General features: G+C 41.1%; 1 protein-coding gene across 1 annotated transcript in view; it reads right to left on the bottom strand.

Annotated features, from left to right (window-relative positions):
* Positions 1 to 1,661: 1,661 nt before the first annotated feature.
* Positions 1,662 to 27,304, bottom strand: part of arl10 (ADP-ribosylation factor-like 10) — a 32,722-nt gene continuing 7,079 nt past the window's right edge. Inside the window, exons 2-4 of the mRNA XM_080435494.1 lie at positions 17,481 to 17,697; positions 4,516 to 4,691; positions 1,662 to 1,889 (exon numbers count right to left, since the gene is read on the bottom strand). Coding sequence (XP_080291620.1) covers positions 1,728 to 1,889; positions 4,516 to 4,691; positions 17,481 to 17,697 — 555 coding nt within the window. The 3' untranslated portion in view covers positions 1,662 to 1,727. The remainder of the gene's footprint in view (positions 1,890 to 4,515; positions 4,692 to 17,480; positions 17,698 to 27,304) is intronic.

Below are 27,304 nucleotides of genomic sequence, written 5' to 3' on the forward strand. Positions count from 1 at the left end.
TTTTCAGGATTCCAATAAAAAAAATAGCAAGAACAAATTCAGGATTCAAATTCAAAAATAGCGAAAATAGCCGATCTGCAAGCTCAAAACGCATCGCACTGCGACGTTGTAGATCGGCTATTTTCGCTACTTTTGTGTGACATAGAATGGCCCGAAAGTATATGCAATGTGGCCCTCTGGAGTGTGGAAATATAGTGGCCCTCTACATCTTCAAAGTTGCCCACCCCTGATATATAGTAAAGGTTCACACTCCCTCCACAACCTCCTGTCCTGTGTGTCTTTCTCTCTCTGCTTGGCAAATGTCCATTTAAATTAAGGAATAGACACAGTGGAATAGCCCACACTTCTTTAAAACAAATAACATAAAAAATATAATAAGATTAAGGAAGAAAATACAACTACTCTCCGATGAGGTATCAGAGGGCATTCCTCCATGTTTTTTCTTGATTATTCTTCCTATTCACAGACTCCTCACTGGCTTCTGGGGACCCCCAGGGGCCCGTGTGGTGTTACGGTTCTGTAACACCTGTAAGTGTACAAATGGAACCAAAAGGGCCCTTACAGGCAGTGTAAAGTAACTTAAGTACATTTACTCAAGTACTGTACTTAAGTACAATTTTGAGGTATTTTTTTTTACTTTACTGGAGTATTTCAAATTTTCAGTACTTTTACTTCTACTCCACGTATCTCAGAGACAAATATTGTACTTTTACTCCACTACAATTATTTGAAAACTTTAGACAGTAGTTACTTTGTAGATTTCTAAGATTTTGATTTTGATTACAAAACATACATTAATTAACCACTTCAGCATTTAAACTTGGCTATTTGAAAATAGCCGATCTAAAACTTCACAAGAGCTTGTAGATCTGCTATTTATATGATTTATATGCTATACATATGATAACTTCTGAAACTTTTACTTTTGGTACTTTAATATATTTTGATGCCTATACTTTTGTACTTTTACTCAAGTCAATTTTGATTTCCAGACTTTCACTTGTAACAGAGTATCTACATTGCAGTATTGATACTTATACTTATAAGTAAAACATTTTGACTACTTTTTCCACCACTGCTTACAGGTCCATGTGGTTGCATTTTATACACTCAACAGTCACAGGTCTGTAAGGACCGCTCGAGGACCCTTGTGGGTCCCCAGACCCTCGTTGAGAAACATACAGCTTGTGTGGATAGGCGATTTTTAGGGGGGGGGTGGGGGCATGGGGGGCACTTTTTTTTGCCAATATATGGCAAGAATATGCAGAATATATGCTGAATATATGCCATATTCAGGTTCATATAATGTGCATATATGTGGATATATATGAAATATATGTCTCTTCTATGGGTGCATCCACACATGTACGTCAAGTTGTCGTACGGAAGTCGGAAGTCCCATCCACTCCCATGTTAAGTTAAAAAACGGAAATACCGTTCCGGTTTTTCCTATAACATGGGAGTGGATGGGACTTCCGTACGACAACTTGACGTACATGTGTGGATGCACCCCCAGTCCACATATATGGATATATATGTACATATATATAGAGACATATATGCAAGCGGACAATTTCGTATATTTCACGTATATGTTGCATATATAAAAACATATACCGGTATATTCATATATTTTCTTTGCCCCCCCCCCCCCCGGTAGCAGAGGCAAAAATTGCCTATGTGTGGAGATAAGCTGAAGTTCCTCTTCCTCCTCCTCTTCCTCCTCCTCACACCAGCTGCAGCAGGAGGTCCTGGACTTGCTGCAGACCTCCTCCGTGGGAGGAGTTCCTCAGCTGGGAGGCCAGGAGGTACAGCCTGCGCTCCTCAGACACGGAGCCCAGGGACAGAGCCTCATGGAGCTCTGAGACGCCCACCGCACCGGGCATGTCCTACAGAGAGAGAGAGAGAGGGGAGAGGGAGAGAGAGAGAGAGAGGGGGAGAGGGAGAGAGATTGAGATTGAGATGATGTCTGAATATACATATCCAATCTGATAGTATAGGTCCTAAAGATCAGATTTAACACATCGAGTGCCATACCCGTAGATCTACGCGTGTTCAATTTTATTTTTTTCCCCACAAGGGGAACGCAACTTAGGAATGATCCACAGACCCTGTAAAATGGAAAGGACGGATGTGAATCCAGTCCAAAAAACATACCTCCCGTCCTCTCCAATGATAGAGGATCTGGAGAAAAAGCTCCATATCTCCATATCTTTTTACAGTGGTGAAAACGAGCCATTTTCGACACACGATCACTCTGCAATGGCGGATCGCGTTAGAAATATTATTGTTCCAGTCGTTAGACGGGACCCTCGACCATCGCGCAGACACCCTTTGTTTACATCCGGGTCCTCGTGGAGTCTTCTACAGCTCTAAACAGATCAGCGTAAACGGTAAGAAACGCTGGCACTGGATGTACCCTGTTTTAAAAAAACCTCTGGCACTAATTGTGTTAATAACAGTGTGGACAGTCAGTCCTAAAGATCATATTTAATAACAGTATGGACAGTAGGTCCTAAAGATCACATTTAATAACAGTGTGGACAGTAGGTCTTAAAGATCAGATTTAACCCATTAAGACCGGGAACGCATCTGTGTGTATTTTTTAGATTTCTTTGGCTATTCAAAAATAGCAGATATACAGTACAAGCTCATAACGCAATACAGTCGGTGCTGCGCTATGAGCTTGTATATCTGATTTTTTTTTTTTATCGTGAAAATCTTTGAATATATATATATTTTTTTACATTTTTAACTCAAATCTTTGCTTCTGGGGCTCCCTGGAACTAAATCCGTGGACAAATACATATCATTTTGGGGGTCCTTCACATTATTATTTTTTAACAACCACTGATATATAGCAACATACAAAAAAAGATTTAAGATTAGAAGACATTTGTAAAATCCCCCAGAAGCAAATATTTGAGTTACAAATATATATATATTCAAAGACTTGCAAAATGTTCACGATCTTTCAAAAATAGCAGATCTACAAGCTACCGTGCTATGAGCTTGTATATCTGCAATTTTTTAATAGCCAAAGGAATCTAAAATGACACACAGATGCGTTCCCGGTCAGTGTGGACGGTCAGTCTGACGATCAGATTTGAGAAACAAATGGGATTCGTCTGCAGTGTGAACAAAGTCTACGATGATAATTACAAAACGACCTTCACATTCTAAAGCTCCCATCTCACCCTGCTAACAACCATGTGATTAACTTCTTTCTCACAATAGACTCGGCATCAGTGGTGGAAAGTAACTAAGTACATTTACTCAAGTACTGTACTTAAGTACAATATTGAGGTATTTTTTACTTTACTGGAGTATTTCCAATTTTCAGTATTTACTTCTACTCCACTACATCTCAGAGGCAAATATTGTACTTTTACTCCACTAAAATTATTTGAAAACTTTAGTTACTAGTTACTTTGCAGATATAAATCATTACATTATAAAACATACATTAACCACTTTAGCCCTATTTTATACCTAGGCTAATTGAAAATAGCCGATCTACAAGCTCACAACGTGTCGCATCGCCACGCGTTGTGAGCTTGTAGATCTGCTATTTCCAAACATTTTAGTACTTTTACTTTTGGTACTTTAAGTATATTTTTACGCCAATACTTTTGTACTTTTACACAAGTAACATTTTGAGCACAGGCCTTTTACTTGTAAGAGAGTATTTTTATATTGTGGTGTTGCTACTTTTACTTAAGTAAAATATCTGAGTACTTCTTCCACCACTGCTCGGCATCATTAAGATCAGAACACCCAGCATCCAGAATAGCACCCATACTGAAGCTGTCCTCCTCCTTAAAGGGATAGTTCACCCCCAAATTACTTTTTTCCTATCGAATAGTCACCCCATGGAGACTTGAATTCATGGATATTTTTTAGTTTTTGTCGCATTCCTAAGCCAATAATTTGATGACCGGCAGCGGTTCCGGTAGGAGACACAAAGAGTCTCCTTTGTGTCTCCTACCGGAACCGCTGCCTACCGGTCAGCTGGTCATCAAATTATTGGCTTAGGAATGAGACAAAAAATTAAAGATATCCATGAATTCAAGTCTCCATGGGGTGACTAATCCATAGAAAAAAAGTCATTATTTGGGTGACCTATCCCTTTAATCCATTAAGACCGGGAACGCATCTGTGTCATTTTTAGATTTATTTGGCTATTCAAAAATAGCAGATATACAAGCTCATAGCGCGGCACCGAGTGCCACGCTATGAGCTTGTAGATCTGCTATTTTTGAAAAATCGTAAAGATTTGTGCAAATCTTTGAATATATATTTTTTCAAAGCGAACATTTGTAACTCAAATCTTTGCTTCTGGGGGTCCCTGGAACAAAATATGTTTTACAAATGTTCTCTTTAAAGATAGGACATGGTTCACTGGGTGTTGTAGTTTTAGTACAGTACAGAGGACATGGTTCACTGGGTGTTGTAGTTCTAACAGAGGACATGGTTTACTGGGCGTTGTAGTTTCAATAAGAGGACACCGTTCACCTGCTTGTTGCCCAGGACGACCACAGGAAGGCGGGGCTCCACCCTGAGGAGGCGGTGCAGCTCGGCTTTAGCCAATGGGAGCCTTCGTCTGTCGGAGGAGTCGACCACGTACACCAGGACATGAGTCCGCCTCAGATACTCTGACCAGTAGCCTCGGAGATTCTCACCACCTCCAACTACACACACACACACACACACACACACACACACACACACACATACACACACACACACACACACACACACACACACACGTTGGTATTACCATATGACTGAGGATAGAAACAACTTCGTAAGGGAATTTTATGAATAACATTTTTAACATTTCTTAAATCCCAGCATCCGTATCGACCTGTTGTTAGCCTGCCCCAGCACACCTGATATCTGCTCTAGAGGGGCCGATTCAAAATCTCTGGAGAAAACATCCGTGGGCTCCTATTGGTTCACCGATGAGTGCGCCCGCCCCCGCCCTGCTCCGCGCCCCTCCTCCTCCCCCAATGTGCAGCATTGAGAGACCTGAAGTCACAACATTTGGAGCAACGCCCACTGCACTCTGGTTGGTTGGGGAAATGAAAGGTTGACTCCCACTTGGGGAAATTAAAGGTTGACTCCCACTTCCTATGCCAGAAATTTCAACAGCTTGGTCCAGGCTTTCTTTTTGAGCAAAACGGGAAAGAAAATAAAAGCCTGGAGATTGAGGCTAACCTGCTAACCAGAAAAGACACTAGCATAGAGCCCTGAGGGGCTCCACTCAACCATATCGGGTTTAAGTGGTTCAAATGTTTTACAGTTCAGTGGTGTAAAGTAACTAAGTCCGTTTACTCAATTACTGTACTTAAAGGGACACTTCGCCGACCAGATCTTATTTTAATGAAGTTTAGGACTCAAGAAACAAGATCCTGGGTTTTTGGTGTATAATCTGTGTTTTTAGATATCTAGTAATCTTCGAATACATCGTGACGTTATTTACATCACGAGAGATTGGTCTCATTCCTTTCCGAACTACATGTCTCGGCGCGTCTCAGTCAGACCAGCTCTAAAGACAGCCCCAATGGGGTGTCCGTAACACTTTGTTCAACCTTCTTTCCCCACTCGGCCACTCCCATTAGCTGCGGCCAGCGGGCAACCCCCCTTGCAGAGTGAGGCATTACTTTACCTGCGTTATCTTCTGATAGTTGTACTTGAATGTTGACATGAAATAATAATCCTGTGTAGTGTTTCATAAGCGCAAGCGTGAAAAAAAAATACAGCGTGGAGTGGCAGCGCTGGTAAACAAACACCGTCGCGAAAGGCTAGGATCATACCAAGGATTCGACAGTGATGTCACTACTATGCGACACGGAAGTAGAACTGCATAAAGATACCAAGGATTTGTCAGTGATATGACATCACTAACGAATCCTTGGACATATATGTAACTAGATGAACGTGTGCGAGGTACAAGTTCTTCAGCCAGTGTTGCCAGATATTGTGAGAGAAATAAGCAACCAGGTCTATGAAAACAAGCCCAAAAGAAGATAACTAGGCCAAGAGCACTTTACCTAGACATGGGATATTATATATTTAAAAATTGCTGATCTACAAGCTCACAACGCTTCGCGACCCATTGTGAGCTTGTAGATCTGCTATTTACAAAAAAATCTTGAGGGGGAAAAAGTGCAAAATGTGGAATATTTTTGACACATATTTGTTAGGGGCTCCCTGGCACAAATTATAATTTCAGATGGGGGTCTGTGGAAAAATACATGAACATGTTTGAGAACCACTGGTTTAAACAACAATCAAAACATTTGGAAACAAGCCCAAATATCAACTACATTTTAGAAAGAAGCCGCTTATAATAAGCAGACATGGCAACACTGGCATGCTGTTTGGATGTTATTGTTGGAGATCACACTTTTACCTTAGCGCTAGGTATACTCTTGGTTGCTTGTTTTTGCAGAAAATGCACCAAAGACTTCTGGTGATTAGTAGTTTTCGTTCCCTACCTATGTTGAATACACTTATTGTAAATCGCTTTGGATAAAAGCGTCTGCTAAATGACTGTAATGTAATGTAATGTAATGTAATGTAATGTAATGTAATGTAATGTAATGTAATCACACCCACATGCAACCTCCCCTGCCACAAGGAGGCGCAGTGCACCAAAGCATTATGGTCATTGTAGTAATGCAGCAGTTAAATTGTGCTACTGTTATCTACTACAAATACTACTACCATTGAGTGATTGCAGTTTCTTCCAGGGGTGAAATGCTCCTTTAAGCACAATTTTGAGGTATTTTTGGGCGGTGAAACCGCCCCTATATGTGAGGTTTGGATATTTGCACACCAAATCCTGCGCTGTGATTGGCCACAAATGTACCCCCCTAACCCTGCACCGTGATTGGCCAATCACAGTCTATTCAGGACTGTGATTGGCTAGGTAAACATGACACATGTGCATAGCCCTATAAATAGGACCATAACTTAAAAAAAACACATTTATGTTTTTATTTAAGTTATGGTCCTATTTATAGGGCTATGCACATGTGTCATGTTTCCCTCTTCCATACTTTCTTCCATCACTTCTTCCATCACTTCTTCCATCACTGTGATGACCACTGTGACCACACCGCCCACTTCACACTGGGTGTGATTTTTACTTTACTGGAGTATTTCCAATTTTCAATACTTTTACTTTTACTCCACTACAACTATTTGAAAACTTTAGCTAGTTACTTTGTAGATATACATCATTATATTATAAAACATGCAACCACTTCAGCCCTATTTTATACCTAGGATATTTGAAAATATTTACTATAGTAAACTAACATTTTCATTTTAGTACTTTTACTTTTGGTACTTTAAGTATATTTTGATGCCAATACTTTTGTACTTTTACTCAAGTAACATTTTGAATACAGGCCTTTTACTTGTACTAACATCTACAGTATTGTTTAACCATTAAAACAACCATTTCTCTTGTGAGGACCAGGAAAATGGTCCTTACAATGTCTATTTCTCACGTTCTACCAAGCTTGTGGGAGCATTTAGCCCTCACAAGTATAGCCACACACACACACACACACACACACACACACACACACGCACACATGCACACACGCACGCACGCACGCACGCACCATGTTGTGCAGCTTGTAGATCTGCTATTTTCATGTATGTTTTCCTCATTTTCTTTGCTCTTCCTCATGGAACTACTTGCGGATTATACCAGGGTCAGTCCACATTTTTTTTTGCATTTTGCATCTTAATCCCACGTATAACGCACTGACTTTTGTCTTTTATTTTTTCTCTAAGCACCTTAAAGGTATCATGACATTCATTTTCACTTTTTTTATTTTCAATGTTTTATTTGGGGTTTTATGACCTCAATTACACCCAAAAAACCTGAACTTAGAACATTCAGTGGATTTTCTGTGGTCTGGGGTTTTATGAATAATTAGGCTGAAAAGTAATCTGAGCTTGGTCCTTCGACAGTGAGGTCACAGTCGATTAATCCCGCCCACTCTCCTCCTCGCCCCTCCCCTCCCCTATCCTTTCCTTTGGGGGGGGGCGGAGCAGAGGCGATGATTGACAGGCAAAATCCCTCACCAGCGACACCCGCAGGCAAAGATTTCTTTTTTCATTGCAGTTGAAAAGGCTTTAGAAATGTGAGAGAAAAACACCTGCCATGGATCACTGGAATGAAATTTTCACTTAAAACTTTTTGTACACTTTTGAAGGACCAGGACAAAGACTTTGAATGTGGTGTAAAAGTGAATGTCATTAAACCTTTAACTAACGTCCATAAGTATATCATGCACATTATACATTGCTGCTATGCTCAGGCACCTTTGTCATATCTTATCTCAGGTACTAGTGTAAATATGTAGATAACTTGTTTGGCTTGTTTTGTTCTCTTGTTTGATCTCCCAACCCACTTGCCCCCCCCCCCCCCCCCCCTTCTTCCTCCCCCTCTTCTTTCTATGGAAATAGTGTTGCGATGGGAACGATGTACGAAAGCGAATTTCACCCACTCTTTTACTTTGTAAACCTGTGATGTGACAATAAACCCGATTCTGATTCGGAAATCTTGAAAATAATGTGGAATGTTTTTGAAACATTAACAACACAAATCGGCTACGGGGGTCCCTGCCTGGCACAGAATTATTTCAGATGGGGGTCCATGGACAAATACATATTAATGTCGGGGTCCTTGACAAACATGAAATGTTTGAGAACCACTGGTTTAATCAACATTAGGAAGCAAGCGCAAAGAAGAAACAAGCCCAAAGTCGCTTATCGTCTCTGTCGGGTGGAAATTAAGTCCACAATCATAACACCAGAGGCAGCTCCACTGATCATGTTCAACCCAGATTTGGCACAAACAAGGGAATGAACTCTTTCCCATGCTATTCAACAAAAATTTGGAATGTCCTACCCAAAGGAGTAAAGGAGTGTAAAACCCTACTCACTTTCAAAACTGCCCTAAAGAATCACCTTCAGGAGGCTGCAATTCCAAATTGGCCTCTGTCAAAGTCTTAACCTACTAGGGTTAGGGTTAGGGTTAGGGTGGCGCAGTCGGTAGCGCTGTCGCCTCACAGCTAGAAGGTCCTAGGTTCGATTCCCGCCGGGGACGCTGTGGGCGTGTCTTCTCCTCCGCGTCATCAGCGCCCATACCCTAGGTGGGGTTGGCGAAAGGGCCCACTCTGTGTGGAGTTTGCATGTTCTCCCCGTGTCTCTCAGGGTAGTTAATACCCTCACAAAAACATGTAGTAATCCTGGTCACTATAACGCCTCCCCCATGACAGCCGGGGCGCCTGATGGAGGGGAAGGGAACTGGTTGGAATAACGTGTTCCTTCCACGCGCTACGTCCAACCAGGGAAACTCCCCCCTGTCAGGTGACAAGGTGGTCAGTTGGCTCTCATGCATTGAAGGAGGCATGAGCTCGGCCCTGGCCTCCGTAGGCTGGTGAGGGGAGTGTAGTGCCCAGGATCACTTAGAAAATTGGCACCGGGTGAAAAATAAGAGTTACAAAATCGTGGGATAATTTTTTATTTATTTTTTTATGTTCAAATCAGCCTCATGGTGGCGCTATAACAGGCCAATTCGCGTTTTTACCTATAACTGCACCGATCTGCGTGAAACTTGCACGCACTCTCCCTCGAGGCCAAGGAAAAACTTCACGCAAATCGGTACATACATAGTATCTCTCTATAGTCATGTGATCAAGATGGATGTGTCCGATATTTCATATTCCATCCTAATTGGCTAACATTGGCTTCCAAAGTTTACTTGATAGGTCCGTTATAACAAAATGCCTCAAATCATGAATGCAGTGTCCGATTGCCGTGCAAGGCCTAAGAAGAAATGGTGCCCCTTTTCACATTGGCTTATTATAGCGCCACCAGGAGGCCACAATAACCTACCTGACCTGGCGGAGACCTGTGCTCCGAGGAGCACTTTTTCTAGTTTATATATCATTTCTTCTTATGTCCAAAACGTTGTCAAAAATAGCAAAAATGGCAAAAAAAACGCGTGGCTTCGAGCCGCATTTCGAGCTTGCGGATCTGCTATTTTTTATGCTTTCGTGTGTGACGCTGTAGTATGATCAAGTAGGGCGTTAATTTACGAAAAAACACAAACAGTTCAAATATGGAGATAAGAGGTTTCTGCCCGACAAAAACGTTATAATAAGTGGACCTGTAAAGCTGTGATGTGACAATAAAAGTGATTGTGATGATTCCTCTCTAACCTCGACTCCAGCAGTTCCTCACTGCAGTCGTATTAACCCATTCAGTCCGGGGACGCATCTCTGTCATTTTATATTTCTTTGGCTGTTCAAAAATAGCAGATCTACAAGCTCATATGCGCTATGAGCTTGTAGATCTGCTATTGTTTTGACAAAATGTGTGCAAATCTTTGAATATATATATAAACATTTTTTACTCAAATCTTTGCTTCTGGAGGTCCCTGGAACAACACATTTTGAGACAGTTCCTGCCGGCAGTGACAATAATAAATAAATAAAATATAAATAATATCTTTTAATTCCTTCATGGATAATGTTGCTAGGTAACTACAGTAGGCAGTGATGTGGTACTTTGGGCTGGGTGTGATTTTGCTGCAATAAACATAGAAAAATAAACAAATAAACGTCTGTTTACTCGCTGTATCGTTTTATCGAGCATGTAATGGGCATGTATTTACATCTCTGTCGGGCAGGAACCTTGTATGTCCGAAATCGTTACTTTTCAGGACATTGAAAAAAGAAACAAGTGTTCAAATGGATCCAATGTACACATTTAATCACTTAAAGTTCACAAAAAAAATTAAATAGCCGATCTACAAGCTAAACTATTAAGACCGGGAACACATGTGTCATTTTAAGATTTCTTTGGGCTATGTGCCGCGCTATGAACTTGTAGATCTGCTATTTACATTTTTGAAAATCTTATTTTTTACACATTTATAACTCAAATCTTTGCTTCTGGGGATTCTACAAATGTCTTCTAAACAACAGTTTAAAATATATATATGTTGCTATAATATCAGTGGTCCTCAAACTTTTTTCATGTCAAGGACCCCCAAAATGATATGTATTTGGCTGAGGACGCCATCTCAAAATATTTTGTTCCAGGGACCCCCAGAGGCAAAGATTTGAGTTACAAATGTTCGCTTTCAAAAAATATATATATTCAAAGATTTGCACACATTTTCACGATTTCTCAAAAATAGCAGATCTACAACCGCAGCACTTGGTGCCGCGCTTTGAGCTTGTATATCGTCTATTTTTGAATAGCCAAAGTGTAAAATAAAGATTTTTTTGCTCAAATCAAAAAATGACACAGATGCTTCTCCCGGTATTAATGGGTTAAATTAAAAACTATTAAAAATAGTTAGATATTTGACTTATTTTAGAAATAGTTCAGCTTTTACTCAAGGGGGACAACGTCCGTCGCAGGTTGATGATGTAGAAAAACTACTTAATACTTCCTAAGGTTAATATGAGCATCAAAACGATATTTTAAGTATGTTTTTATTATCACATGCATTCCATAGGGCTGGACCACACATGGACAAATGACCATTTGTCCATCATCAACTTGCGACAGGCGCTGTCCTCCTTGAGTATCAACTATTTCTAAAATTAATACAATATTTAAGGTTTTTTTTTTTGTTATAGAGGGCAATTATAATGTATTAAGCCATTGGTTCTCAAAGTGGGGTCCTGGGACCCCCAGGGGTCCTTGGGGTCCTTATTTTATACTTTGGCTATTCAAAAATAGCAGTTTTACAAGCTCATAGTGCGGCACCGAGGCGTGATTTGGGAACGTACGGGACCGGTTGGCAAACCCCGCCCTCGACTGTATCCACTGGCTGAATAACGCCTGCTTGAAAAGGTACATAGGTGGGCCTTGCTGTATGTTATGCCACGCAGTTAGTGATGATTGACAGGCAAAATCCCTCAACAGCGACAACCGCAGGCAAAGATTACTTTTGACATCGCAGTTGAAAAGGCTTTAGAAATGTGAGAGAAAAACACCTGCAATGGCTCACTGGTGCGTAATTTTCAGTTAAAACTTTTTATACACGTTTGAAGGACCATGACAAAGACTTTGAATGTGTTGTAAAACTGAATGTCATGAAACCTTTAAACCAAGAGAAGCTAAGCTAAGCTGTTGTGTATGTCCTTGGCTCCGGGGTGAAGTGTGTGTTGGATGTGGATTGGTCATGCTGCCAGGCTGCAGTGTCATATTGAAACAGATTATCAGTGGTGGAAGAAGTACTCAGATATTTTACTTAAGTAAAAGTAGCAATACCACAATATAAAAATACTCTGTTACAGGTCAAATGCCTGTGTTCAAAATGTCACTTGAGTAAAAGAACAAAAGTATTGGCATCAAAATATACTTACAGTACCAAAAGTAAAAGTACTAGAATGTTTGAAAATAGCAGATCTACAAGCTCACAACGTGTCGCGGTGCGACACGTTGTGAGCTTGTAGATCGGCTATTTTCAAATAGCCTAGGTATAAAATAGGGCTGAAGTGGTTAATGTATGTTTCATAATATCATCATTTATAATTATCTGAAAAGTAACTAAAGTTTTCAAATTATTGTAGTACCTCTGAGATGTAGTGGAGTAGAAGTAAAAGTATTGGAAATTGTAAATACTCAAGTAAAATACAAATACCTCAAAATTGTACTTAAGAACAGTACTTAAGTAAATGTACTTAGTTACTTTCCACCACTGCAGATTATACAGTGATTTCCAGCCAATCATTATGCGCCTCACACAGAGCTGAGTGGACAGCAGCCCCGTGAGGCCCGCTGAGCCAGCTGCTAGCCCAGCCTGTGACTCAAGATCAGTTCTGCCTTGTTTGCAAGTGAGGAAAAAAAAAAAGAAGAAAGTCATGCATTTGTTGTTTAAAAAAGCAAAAGAAAAGTGGTGCTCGGGCGGTGCAGTGGTAAAGCTCCTGCCCACCACCACGGAGGTTGTGGGTTCGAAACCGTGGTGCAGAGGGCTTTGCCGGGCGTCTATGCAAACACAATTGGCCCAGATGTTTGGGGAAGGGAAGCCGGGCGGGGAGGGTGATAAATGTCACTGCACGTACTCCTCCCAGTGGGGGCTCCTCACTGGCAGGTGAGTCAGTAGGATACGACAGCAGTGACAACACAGAAATGTGTGTGGAGAGGAATCAATTGGCATAACGAGTATATTGGGGAGAAAAAGGGGGTGCAAAATAATTGGCAAATAAATACAAAATCATACTACTTAACACATTCCACGCCAGAGTTTAATATCATAATGTACTCACCAGTGCCAGTGATTTATTTTTATTTTTTTTCACCTCGCCACAGACCTCGCTAAATACCTTAAGATCGCGCGTTCAACTGTTTGTAGACACACAGTGTAGCTGTGTGAGTGTCCCAGAGAAGAAATTTTCAATCGGCGATCGTCCATTTTGCTGTAGTCGCAGTTTCTATTAAACAGCGTTCAGCACGGAGAAAAACAACATCGGAGATAATGGCGGATTAGCGGAAGCTTTAGAGCGGCGGCGGATGGGAACGGAAATCTTCGATTGACATTCATTTCCGTTTCCGGTGTGCTACAATGAAATGTGTCACTGCGAGGGAGGCCTACAGTACAATGAAATGTGTCACTGCGAGAAAAAAAAAGACCACTGGCACGCTGCGCAATTATTTAGGTTCGCGTAGAACTACGCGATTGGTACGCAATGTGTTAAAAGTAAGTAAACTGAGTAAAAAGTAGCTGATGTGAGTAAAAATTTACCAAAGTGAGTAAAAAGTAGCAACCACATATCAAATACTTATTGGCGAGCTGAAGGCACTCTTAAGATTTCTTAGATTCAGTTTCAATATATTATATGAAGCACTTACCCTTAGTAAAAGGGACCGGAGTTGCAACTGTACTCGGCCTGCTTTCTGTCTGTCTACACCAAATATCTTCGCCAAAAACAGCAGATCTACAAGCTCACAACGTGTCGCATTGCAAAGAGGGAGATCTCCGTCAATGGCAGGGAATGTGTTAACACTGGTGACATTTGACTTTTTTTCATATTAATTTAGATCCTCCACTCCTCTACCCTCCTCTCTATTCCCCTCCTCTCCTCCTCAAACCATTCACTCGTAGGAAACACGGAATAAGAACCATTCTCACATTCTGTTTGACCCCAACATTAAAGCTGAATAAAGTCACATTTGTAGATAATAACATTGAATCACTGCTGTAATTTAAAGCGTTAGACTGCCCTCTGGTCTAGTGTTGAAGTCTACTTGCTGACAATAGCAGTCAGAAATCCCTGACTGCAGCTTTAATGGGTTGCTATGAATCTACCTTAAAGGACAGAGCCTGACTCAGCACTTTCCTCATTGTATTGAAGAGCAGGTATTATAATAGGATAGAACTCCAGCCGTTTCCTCCTTTCTTCAACAGGGATGTCATTACCATAGCAACAGTGGTGTAAAGTAACTAAGTAAATGTACTCAAGTACTGTATTTAAGTACAATTTTGAGGTACTCTTACTTTACTGGAGTATTTCCAGTTTTCAGTACTTTTACTTCTACTCCACTACATCTTAGAGGCAAATATTTTACTTTTACTCCACTACAATTATGTGAAAACTTTAGTTACTAGTTACTTTGCAGATATAAATTATTACATTATAAAACATATATTAACCACTTTAGCCCTATTTTATACCTAGGCTATTTGAAAATAGCCAATCTACAAGCTCACAACGCGTTGCATCGCGACGCGTTGTGAGCTTGTAGATCTTGTAGATCTGCCAGATCTGCTTGTAGATCTGTTAGCTTGTAGATCTGCCATTTTAGTACTTTTGGTACTTTAAGTACATTTTGATACCAATACTTTTGTACTTTTACTCAAGTAAATTCTGAATTCCGGACTTTTACTTGTAACAGTACTTCTACATTGTGGTATTAATACTTTTACTTAAGTAAAACATTTGAGTACTTTTTCCACCACTGCATAGCAATACCACAATGTAGAAATACTCTGTATTCAGAATTGTACTTCTAAAAGTATTGGCACCAAAATATTACTCGGGTCTCCCAGTCTCTCCAGCTCTTTAATTAACAGAAAATACATTTTCAGGAGGGTGGCCCATTTATCAGCTTCATTTTTATAGTGTTCCAGTTCCAATTTGCCTGCCAATTTGCTCTGCCTACCAGTGACATCATCGCTAGGCAGGTTTGGTCATTTCAAACAAGATTTCAAACTTGAATTTATTTTTTGTTTATTTGTTTGTTTTCATTCATGTAAGAACAATGGCTTTTTCAGCGTGCTAACTTTCCAGGAGAAAGGCTGTAGTTTCAGTTAGCTTGGATTCCCCATCGATGATGTCACTGGTAGGCAGGTTTCTGAACTGTCCACAGTCCACCAATGAGACGCAGAGTGAGTAGACAGAAATGATCTTATCTTATAATGAGCATTAGTGAGGAACAGTTATATGAAGCTAAGGTTGAAAATGGGTGTCGTGCTCCAACCCTATTTGTAACTATACCTTTCAGGACGGGAACCCCTTTTGGGGTTCTTGTTGCTATACAGTATATAGCAACATATCATTTTTGTAATTTTTGAGTTTTACGTTTTTCAGAAAACTTAGGTCAGGATTTAGAAGGCGTTTTTAGAATCGGCCTCAGGTCTAAATGGGTTAAGGGCTGCCACTCAGGGACGCAGTGGGGGGGTTTAGACGTATCCAGTTCCATTGGGGGGGGGGGGGTGATATCCCCCCCACTTCTGGGACGAAGAAGCCAGAGTTTTTTCCAGATGGAAAACGGAACGCTCGTCCTAAAACACACTGCCCCATTTTTTCCGCGGACTGAGGCCGCCGGATTAGACCCGGGGCGAGGGTGTTTTAGGTTCTTGTTATCCATTTCTGAATGGAGAGGTGCGCGATGTAAAGTAAGAAAAACCCGAAATAAAAGTATGATTTTGTTTTGCTGGGGACACGCGCGTGTGCATGCGTGTCCCCCTTGGTTCTCAAATACTCTCTGCGTCCTTGCTGCCACTCGTTACATTTTGTCAGGAATAAAGTATATACATTTTGTAGATCGGCTATTTCCGATGCGTGGCACTGGCACGTAACTATAAATTTAGGATTGTTAATGTTAAATATTAATAAAGAATCTAATCAAAATGAGTTATGCCTACTTGTATACTTGTCGTCTCTGATGGTTGTAAACCTCATATTTACAAAACTTTAAATTCAAAAACAGCAAAAGAGCTTGTAGATCTGCTACTTTTGATGCTTTTGCGTGACGCTGTAGTATGTGGGGTGGTCCTTCAGGATTGTTACAAAAAATATTCTAGTGGTCCCGGAGCTCAAAATAGTCTGACAGCCCACTGCAGTGGAGAGAGTCAAGCCAACAAAGCCTCGGCCGGTGGGGAGAACGTTCTGGGAGAATGTGTTCTTCCTTCACTGGAGCGAACGACAGCGCTCACTTCCAAGTCTGCCGGCATGCCAAGCCGACAGACAGCGGGGGAAGATGTACTCAAATGTTTTACTTAAGTAAAAGTATCAATACTGTACCAGAAGTAAAATTACTAAAATGATTGAAAATAGCAGATCTACAAGCTCACAACGCATCGCATCGCGACGTGTTGTGAGCTTGTAGGGCTAAAGTGGTTCATTAATGTTTTATATTGTAATAATTTATATCTGCAAAGTAACTAGTAACTAAAGTTTTCAAATAATTGTAGTGGAGTAAAAGTACAATATTTGCCTCTGAGATGTAGTGGAGTAGAAGTAAGAGTACTAAAAACTGGAAATACTCCAGTAAATTGTACTTGTACTTAGTTACTTTAGACCACTGCACTAGCCTGGTTCCAAACCATAGACCCCGCCCACTCTCTGAGTGGACTGCTCCTCTTGGTCTGGTGTCATAATGTGAGCCTATCGATTTTCACGGTAGAAGAAAAAACGTACAATCAGAGTCGGAGGTGGGGGTGGGTCTAACGACAAGCCAATCAGCGAATATCTGCTAAAACAAGCTGTGTGATGACGTCAGATGTAGGCGGATCCCTGGATCTCTTGTGATTGGTTTAGGGAAAGTTTTTTATGTAGTCACAGAATATTTATCTCCAGTATGATTGATTTCCTGTTGGTTGCTAATCACGGAGGGGTTCACAGTGCTTCCATGAAAGAAAAAAGGAAAATGTCATCGCCGTTGAAAATGGCATGTTTCGCCAAAAATGCATAGTAAAACACAGGAGCCGAGATGCAGGTTATTTCCCAAATAAATTAACCAGGAAGTGAATGGAGAAGTAAATCTTTGGATCGCGTTATCTCCTGGTTCTGTGAGAAAGAAAAAAAAACCTGCATATTTATGTGATTGGCGTTGAACAGTTGTATTTGCATTAACGTAGATCTACGTGATTGGCAGGGAATGTGTTAATCCATGCTAGATTGATTCATAAGGACAATCAGACTCACTCTCCAGGAAGTGCAGCTGGGTGGCCTGCTGGGTGGCCCGCTGGGTGGCCCGCTGCGGCACGCTGAGGCTCATGAAGTTGAAGCCCCGGGTGGGTCCGCAGCTGTGGTGGACCTCGGCGGGGGGCTGACCCGGGGTCAGTCCCTGCAGCATGCTGCTCTTCCCAGCTCCGTCCAGACCCAGCACCAACACCTGCCTCTTCCCAGCATCCTCATCCTCCTGCACAGAGGGAAGAAAAGTTTAGGATTTCATTTTAAAAAGGACAATATCACCACAACCAAGGACATTTTCAATGAGTCTAAAATTCATCAGAACGGTGGTTCTAAAATTTTTGCATTTCAAGGACCACCCCCTGTTTCCCTTACATACTTGTACTTGTACATACAGAGTATTTCTATATTGCAGTATTGATACTTTTACTTAAGTAAAACATGTTTCACCAGAAGCAGGGACGTATGTTTTCAGCGAGTCTAACATGGTTAAAATGGAAGTTTGAAGTTACATTGGGTTTATATAGGACGGGGCATGCCTGATACAGTGGATAATCTAATATCAAAATATTGAATCAAGCAAAGACAAATTTCACAAATAAATTCCCAAGGTGTGGGGCCTATACAAAAAAAAACACCTGCCTCTCCCTCCTCCTGCACAGGACACCAGAGGACACCCAGGGATGTGAGGGGAGTTCAGGTAAACTTGAATTAATTTCCAAAGCAGACAGCAGTCTGCGATCTCCGACGGACACCCACCCTTCTTGGTTATGGTGACTTATACTGCCCTCCTCATCCGTGAGGGGCCCATGTTGTTTCGATTGCTTTTTTTATTTGTAACATATATACATATATATTTTTTTCACACTGATAATAACCAGTATGCGCGCTCAGGCTGGCACCAAATGAACCCCACCGCTCATAAGACGTGTAAAAATGCATCCCATCAAACTTTCAGATGCTGTTTTTCTTCCAGTGTGGAGTAAGAATGCCTAGGATTTTTACTGTGATCTCTCGCTCTTGAAATATATAATCCTTGGTTTCTGTTGTGTGTAAACAATAATAATTCAAAGCAGTTGTCCCCCAAACCCCACCTCCAGTGGCTGTCATAAGAACAGGGGGAGCGCTCTGTGATCACGGCACCAGAGCCTGCTCTTGCACGCGCAGCTGCAGCCCGTCAAGCCTAATTTATGCTCCGTCCCGCGTAGAGAAAGGCTGAGAACAGCAGACCCCAAGCTCACAATGGTCTCATCCGAGACGCGGTTGTGAGCTTGTATGTCAGCTGTTCTCGGCGCGCAATACCGTTGCGGGGTGAAGTACATATCTCGTTAGGGCGCGCCTCACCAGCCAACACATAAGAGTAGGGATGTCCCGATACCACTTTTTTCAGACCGAGTACGAGTACTCAATTTTCAGTACTCGCCGATACCGAGTACCGATACGAATACTTTTTTTTTTTTTGAGTAACCACTTATTTTACCCCCTTTTTCTCCAATTTCATTTCATTGTTATGCCTTGTACTTGTACTTGTTATTTTAATAATAATTATTGTTAAAATTGCGTTAATAACTTTCTGTTTACTTGTTAATAGTAGCTCTGGTCCACCTGACGTCTTAAATACACTTTTTGGCCAGAAAATTAAATATTTCACCGGAAGAAAAATCTGGTCAATAGAACAATTAAAATACCAGATCTGTAGAGCAGTGGTTCTCAAACTGTTACATGTCAAGGACCCCCAAATTGAAACTTATTAGCCCGCGGACCCCCATTTGAAAATATATGCCAGGGACCCCATAAGAGAAGAATATTACGGCTCTAGCAGTCAATTCCCAACCATTTTAATTTCAAGGACCCCCAGTTTGACATGCATTAGGGCTACGGACCCCCATTTAATCGCATTTTTATCTCATGGGACCCCAATTTATATTGTAAACTCCATGCTAATTTAACTCTGAGAGTGTACAACGGGTCCATTTGGTTCCATTTTTACTCTCTCAGAGTTACAGACCCATAAGGGTCCATTTGGTTCATAACTATCCATCATTTAGCTGGGGACCCCCTGGTACTCCCTCAAGCACCCCTGGGGGTCCCCGGACACCACTTTGAGGACCAATGCTGTACAGGGCACCAAATACATTTTTTCCTTCTGGTGAAATATTTTATTTTCTGGCCAAAAAGTGTATTTTAGACGTGAGGTGGGGGGCTCAGAGTGTCCCCACTAAGAAAAGAAGGCTTTCAACTCCACAAAACCGTCTTTGTTTTGGTCAGTAGCGAAAGTGTATTATTATTTTTTTTTTACTAAAGACGAGCAGCCTGCGCTACCGCGGGTGTGAGGAGAAAGGAACGACAGTACCATAACGTTAAGGAGAACTCCTTCTAACGCTAATCAGCTGTCCTATCCTCTTTCCCTGTATTAGCGCCGACTCATACTCCGAAAAACAGCAGATTTACAAGCTCACAACGGGTCGCGTCTGCGACACGTTGTAGATCAGCTTGTAGATCTGCTGTTTTCAGCGCGCGACACCGTCGTGCATAACGAGCATAAATTAGGCTTTTGTCAGCCACGCTATGGAGCAGAGCTAGGTTAAGAGCATATTTCTGTAGAAGCAGAATCAAAAATATTTAAATTAAGCAAAATTATTCGGAGGAGAAGAGAGACTGAGAGAGTGTTTGTGGCAACTAGCTGCTGTACCGTTCCATTCTGACCAGTGTTGCCAAATCCGTTTATTATAAGCGACTTTGGTATTGTTTTTCTGTAAAGTAGATTGTACATATTGAGGGGTCCTTCCTCTTGGCATGAAAATGTTTGAGAAAACATAAAACAATATTAGACATTAAAGTTTGATTATTTTTATAGACCTGGCTGCTTGTTTCTCTCCAGCAGAATCTGGCAACACGGGCTACGGCTAATAATAACGCTAGCTCCGTCTGTGAATAACAGAGCCGGCTCCGATCTGTGAGTGTGAACCATGCTCTCTGACTGGATGGTGGACAGAACTTTCGGTTACAGTAAAAATCCATCTAAAAGTACCACCACACAACTGAAAAGTATCGCGACTATGACCACAAGTTAGAAACTCAAAGTGGTTATAACTTTGAGGCACAGCTGTTTGATTGATTGATTGATGTAGTTTATTTAGAAAGACATGAGAATAGTACATGACAGTACATAACAGTACAGTAGTTAACAATGCGATGTTAATACCAGCGGCCGTCATTGTTTTGGTATTGGGTAAAAGTATCGGGAGCTTTACCGAGTACCGATTCGAGTACACAAGTAGCGTATCGGGCCCGAGTACCGATACTGGTATCGGGACAACCCTACATAAGAGGAGGTTGAATGAACTGAAACCAGCGCACCCCAAAACAGCAGGTTTGGGGATCTGTTGGGAATTGATTACATGAAACAGTCACCTGCGCGTCCAGTTAATGTTTGTAAACAAATAATTGGTCTATTAGAATGCACCATTTACCGTTTTGGATAGAAATAGAGGTACAGGACAGGTATCATGTGCATTCTATCACCAATAAAAACAGCATACAAAGACACTATAGCACATGAACACAATAGCGTCCGGGGGCAAACAGTACGGCAAAAATACCCGATCTACAAAATCACAACATGTAGATCAGGTATTTTGGTACCAAAAGTTAAAGTACTAAAATGTTTGAAAATAGCAGATCTACAAGCTCACAACGTGTGAGCGTTGTGAGCTTGTAGATCGGCTATTTTCAAATAGCCTAGGATTAAATAGGGCTTAAGTTGTTAATGTATGTTTTATAATGTAATCATTTATATCTGCAAAGTAACTAGCAACTAAAGTTTTCAAATAATTGTAGTGGAGTAAAAGTATAATATGTGCCTCTGAGGTGTAGTGGAGTAGAAGTAAACGTATAGACAATTGGAAATACTCCAGTAAAGTAAAAGCACTTCAAAATTGTACTTAAGTACAGCACTTGAGTAAATGTACTTAGTTACTTTACACCACTAGTGTTGAGTGGAAAAAAAGGTATACAGGCCAAAAGACTGACCTGGCCGTCTGCACTTGGGCAAACTGGTAGTTACTTTCTAAGTTAATTTACACAAAAACCTATTTTCTTTTTTTTTTAAAGGGCAAAGTAATGCATTTAGGAATAGCTGATGCAACCCAGGCCAGGGAGCCCTGACAGCCGTGATGTTTCTTTAAAAAGGAAAGCCAGGCCTTTATAATAAATGATTGCGCTTTCATCTAGTCTGCTTTATCAGATAACACAGCCAGAGCCAAGGGGACGTGTTCATTCACTACGATATAAAATATAGTCTCCTGACAGCAACCTACATCTGTCTCTGTCTCCGTTTAATACTAGAGACACAGAGAGTGAGAGGGGGGGGAGACAGAGGGAGAGATAAAGAGAGACACAGAGAGAGAGAGAGAGAGAGAGAGAGAGAGAGAGAGAGAGAGAGAGAGAGAGAGAGAGAGAGAGAGACTGACAGACAGACAGACATGGATGCTAGGCAACAACGGTTCATGTGAGGTGAGTTACAAAAAGTAAGTGAAAGAAAGTGAGAGAAAGAACGAAGGACAGAGCAAAGGGCGAAACAGAGAGAGAGAGAGAGAGAGAGAGAGAGAGAGAGAGAGAGACCTTTAGAAGCACCTTTGTTGAGTCACTCAAACCCAGAAAACAAAACACAATCACCAAACCAAAAGCACCATGACTCACTGAAAATAACTGGACTTACTTAACCCTCTGAACCATGCAACAAAAGTCATTACCTATACTAGACAACTGACGATGAGAATACAGAGTCAGAGAGGGAGAGAAAGAGAGAGAGAGAGACACAGGGAGAGAGAGGGGGGAGTCCACACGTACACAGGCATTATTTTAAAACGTAGCTTTTTCTATGTGGTTTGGGGCTTTGTCCACACGCAACCAGTTTTTTTCCCTATTTTTTTTACTCCAATTTATGTAAACTCCGTATTTGCGTTGCTGTGTATAGACAAGATAAACAGTTTCCGGGCCTTCTTGTGGTAGTATGTGATGTCTCCTCGCGCCGTTATCAGTGTAGGGGTGTCGGGTGTGCCGATATATCTTCACGTGATATATCGCAATATTAAAATGTGACGATATGTATCGTCGTGACGTCATACTGTATCGGGGGAAAAAATGATTTTTTTTTGGGGTGGCTAGTGAAAGTTAGAGTTCTTACTTCTTACTGTATGGTGTGTGTGATATGAAATGTGAGCTTACCTTAATCACAGTAATCCTTAATCATATTCCATCATATTCGGGCTTTTGCAGAGAAATGAGACAGACTCCAGTCACTTTCAGTTTAGAGCACTGCAGAGGGCAGGAGTGTATGTCTGGGTCCAGTTGACGCTCGTTAATGTTACATGCATCAAGGCAATTATGTTTCTGCACTGTTAAAGTGATATTTCACTTTCAAAAAAACTTTTGGTCATTTTATCATCTACTCAGGCCTTTGTGAGCCCCCCACACAGTTTTTAAGTTGCTCGATTCAGTTTTGATATATTTGATATTAATTTTATCAGACACGCCCCCTTCCTATACAAACCCATTGTAACTTCAAACTCCATTTTAACCATGTTAGATTCGTCGAAAACACCCGTCCTTGGTTCTGGTGACTCACCCTGCCCTCCTAATGCGTGAGGGGGCCGTGTCTTTCCGATTATCTCTTTCATTTATTTAATTTTATTTTTTTATTGTATTTTATTTTCTCAATTTTCAAAAAAATATATTTTAAATAAATGAAAAAAGTAATTGAAAAAACACGGCCCCCTCGCGTATTAGGGGGGCAGTGGGAGTCACCAGAACCAAGGACGGGTGTTTTTGATGAGTCTAACATGGTTAAAATGGAGTTTGAAGTTACAATGGGTTTGTATAGGAAGGGGGCGTGTCTGATAAAATGAATTTCAAATATATAAATACTGAATCGAGCAACTTAAAAACTGTCTGGGGGGCTCACAAAGGCCTGAGTAGACGATAAAATGACCAAACGTTTTTTTGAAAGTGAAATATCCCTTTAAATAGACCTACATCTATTTACAAGTGACCCTCTCTGGCTTATAGATATTCTGTTCAAGCTGTTAATAACTAAGCTACACTTGGTTGGTAAAAGTCCAGATGACAAGAATATGACTATGATTTTAGTCGAATTTATATCTATGCAGTATCTATATTATATTTGGTATTAATGTCCATATGTCCTCTGAAACAAAGGGGTTTATAGTGAAAACTTACTTCACCGTTCCTTAAGCTTGTAAAATTGTATTTATTTTTGTGTGTAAAACACTTTTTTAACGTGTTTTATAAATAAAGCACTTTTAAACTGAAGATGAAGGCCAATGTTGATGATAACAAATAAATTAAAATAAATATCGTATCGATATCGTGAGCCCAATATCGTGTATCGTATCGTGAAATGTATGTATCGGCCTTCTTTCCGTAGGCGGACGAGTGAAGACGGAGCGCTTGTTTTACGGACCCCGTCAAGTCACTCGTCCTCAGCTGAAAGGAATTTTGCATAGCGGACATGGATAAAATAGTCACTATTCCACCAAATTGAGGACCAGACGTCACAGATTTTATATCGGTAGAGGACTACAGCAAGGCTACGCAAAAGATGGAGAGAGAGAACGTTACGTTACGAACTGGGAGGCAAACTGGAGCCCTGACAGAAAGCGCTAAAATCAACGAGAGCCAGGCGGACAAGTGTGATGACCCCTTCACTACATTTGTGGTCATGTGTTTGTTCCGTCTTTGGTTTGCATTTGGTCCTAATGATTGGTTATTTTCTGTCCTGTGTAGGAGGAGAGGGCCAGCCTGCCAGGGGTGTGTCTATGGCAGTGTTTGTCAACCCTGGCAATCTGACCTTTTTTGTGCCGTGAGGATATGCTAGGTGTGCCGAATGAAAAATAAATAAATCAACCCCCTCCCCCCCCCAGAACAATAGATACGTCATGGGCTGCTGCTGCCTTAAGCCATTGCTCATCGTCCGTCGCGGACACACATCCAGTGAATCGACCCTCGCCCATATAAATGCAAATGTTTGGCAATGTCTTCACGGGGCCATCACCTGTACTCGCCTGGCAGGTACTCAGGGGTGAAAGTGGGTCGGAACGGGTCGATTCGGCGGACCTGAACGTCGTACCTGCGAAGAGGGGCTGTCCTGTCCCAAAAGCCCATGTTATAACCTGCCATGATGAATGTCCAACAACAATAAAACACTACATAAGTGTTAGTTTTCTTATAAAGTGCTTCTAAATCACTCCAGTGTGTTTGTGTCAACGTAATCTGTGTAGTTTGTGGTGTTTAATTACTCCACCACGGAGAGAATCTCTTGCAACTTCAAGCCGTGGTGCCGTCGATATATAACCGGAAAACTCGCCCCAAAACACGCTCACCCCCATTTATTTTCGCGGACCAGCATTCCTGTATTTGTTTTACTGAGGATAAGGTTAGAAATAAGTTTACGGTTAGCCATATTATTAGTTTTACTGAGGTTACGTTTAGGAATAAGGTTAGGTTTAAGCATAGTTTAATGAGGTTACGTTTAGGAATACCAGGTGAATATCACCAGATTTCCCCCGGGGTGACTGTTTTGGGGCGAGAGTTTTGGTGTTCGTCTGTAGTGGGCAACAGCGCATGCGTCCGCAATAATGCTATCAGGATCAGATTATTAGATATTATTATCAGATATTAGAAGTATATTGGGTACCAAATATATAGTAATATAGTTTTACTCTGGGAAGGTTTTCAGACTCCTCCATTCATTGCACTGACCCAAGTTTATATATTTGAAGGCCAAAGATTTATATATTTGTAATGGTCAAGGTTTATTTATACCTGCCCAATAATCTCTATCTCTGTGTGTGTGCACGTGTACACACACACACACACACACACACACACACACACACACACACACACACACACACACACACACACACACACACACACACACACACACACACACACACACACACACACACACACACACACACACACACACACACACACACACACACACACACACACACACACACACACACACATCTAGGTGTGCCCTGGACAAAGGTTGACAAACACTGGTCTATGGGACGAGACACACCCGACTCCACTCGTCCCTGGATTTAAACAGGCTGGCCAAAGCCATTCTCTCTCTCTCTCTCCTACCAGGCAACAGTTTTGTTTGGTTGCTTTTGCACCTGCATTACACTAGTGATACTACTGACTACTCACACAAAGTTGTATATTGTTGCAAAGTTTGTTGTTTTTAGTTAAAATAAAATAACTTTTAAGTTAAATCCTGTGTGTCGTCTCCCACTTTTGTCATGATTTAAGGGGGGGGGTTCTACAATATCTACTAAATCCTAACAGTTTTTTTGAAAAAAAAATGTCAAGGACCACCCAACAGTTAAAAATGTTTGCTTAGAAAAATAAAATAAATTAAAGATTTGCCCAAATGTTCACGATTGTTCAAGAATAGCAGATCTACAAGCTCAAGGGCACTCGGTGCCGCGCTATGAGCTTGTATATCTGCCATTTCTTTATAGCCCAAAGAAATCTAAAAATGACACAGATTCTTTCCCAGTCTAAATGGGATAAACACAATATTTGAATGATGGCAAACTTAGTCAACAGGAAAATGCAAGTCAGACAGACATAATATACATTGTTCTTAGGGAGGTGAATCTTCTCAAGGTTCCATTCGATTCAGAAAATCGATTCTCAATTCAAAATCACACACACACACACACACACACACACACACACACACACACACACACACACACACACACACACACACACACACACACACACACACACACACACACACACACACACACACACACACACACACACACACACACACACACACACACACACACACACACACACAATGAACTGAAAGTGAGTTAGTTTAGTTTTTTCCCTAAAGCCCTCTGGCGGGTGGGCGGACTTAGGGACCTATGACGTCACGCTCATGTCACCATGACTAATATAAGGAGTTCCTAATCCAGCTTTGTCCAAATATGGAGTGTGTTGTTTAACCTCAATGGTCGTCATGGCATCAGCAAACAAATCAGTCAACTCCATATATGGACACAAAAGGAAGGCAGTGGGGGAAGGAGTACTCAGATATTTTACTTAAGTAAAAGTAGCAATACCACAATATACAAATACTCTGTTACAAGTTGTAACTGGGTTGACTTTTTAGTTTGACGCGTGCAAATCATTCAATGTCCAGAGAGTGCATTTATCTTTGGATATGTCAATCCATTTATTAACACAAATTAAATCCATAGTGATGACAAACTCATAATACAGACATGGAACGCCGACCTGGTACGGCTTGACATAGGTACGGCTTGACATAGCACGGTCGAAAACTGTGTGGCTTTTCCCATTGCACACCTGCCCACAATCACCCACTGACTGGTATATCATGGTTCCCATAGTAACCACCCACCGACTGATTGACATGACATCAGTCATTACCAAGGCCACACCATTCAATTAAAGAAAACAAAAACAGAATAAACAGAAAGGCATTTTGGCTCCAACACAAGTAAAAGGCTTGTGTTCAAAATGTTACTTGAGTAAAAATACAAAAGTATTGGCAAATGTACTTAAAGTACCAAAAGTAAAAGTAATGCAATGTTTGAAAATAGCCGATCTACAAGCTCACAACACGTCGCATCGCAACACGTTTTGAGCTTGTAGATCTGCTATTTTCAAATAGCCTAGGTATAAAATACGGCTAAAGAGGTTAATGTATGTTTTAAAATATAATAATTTATCTCTGCAAAGTAACTAGTAACTAAAGTTTTCAA

The sequence above is a fragment of the Gymnoscopelus braueri genome (genome assembly GCF_963280865.1).
Source record: "Gymnoscopelus braueri genome assembly, chromosome: 8".
Lineage (NCBI taxonomy): Eukaryota > Metazoa > Chordata > Actinopteri > Myctophiformes > Myctophidae > Gymnoscopelus > Gymnoscopelus braueri.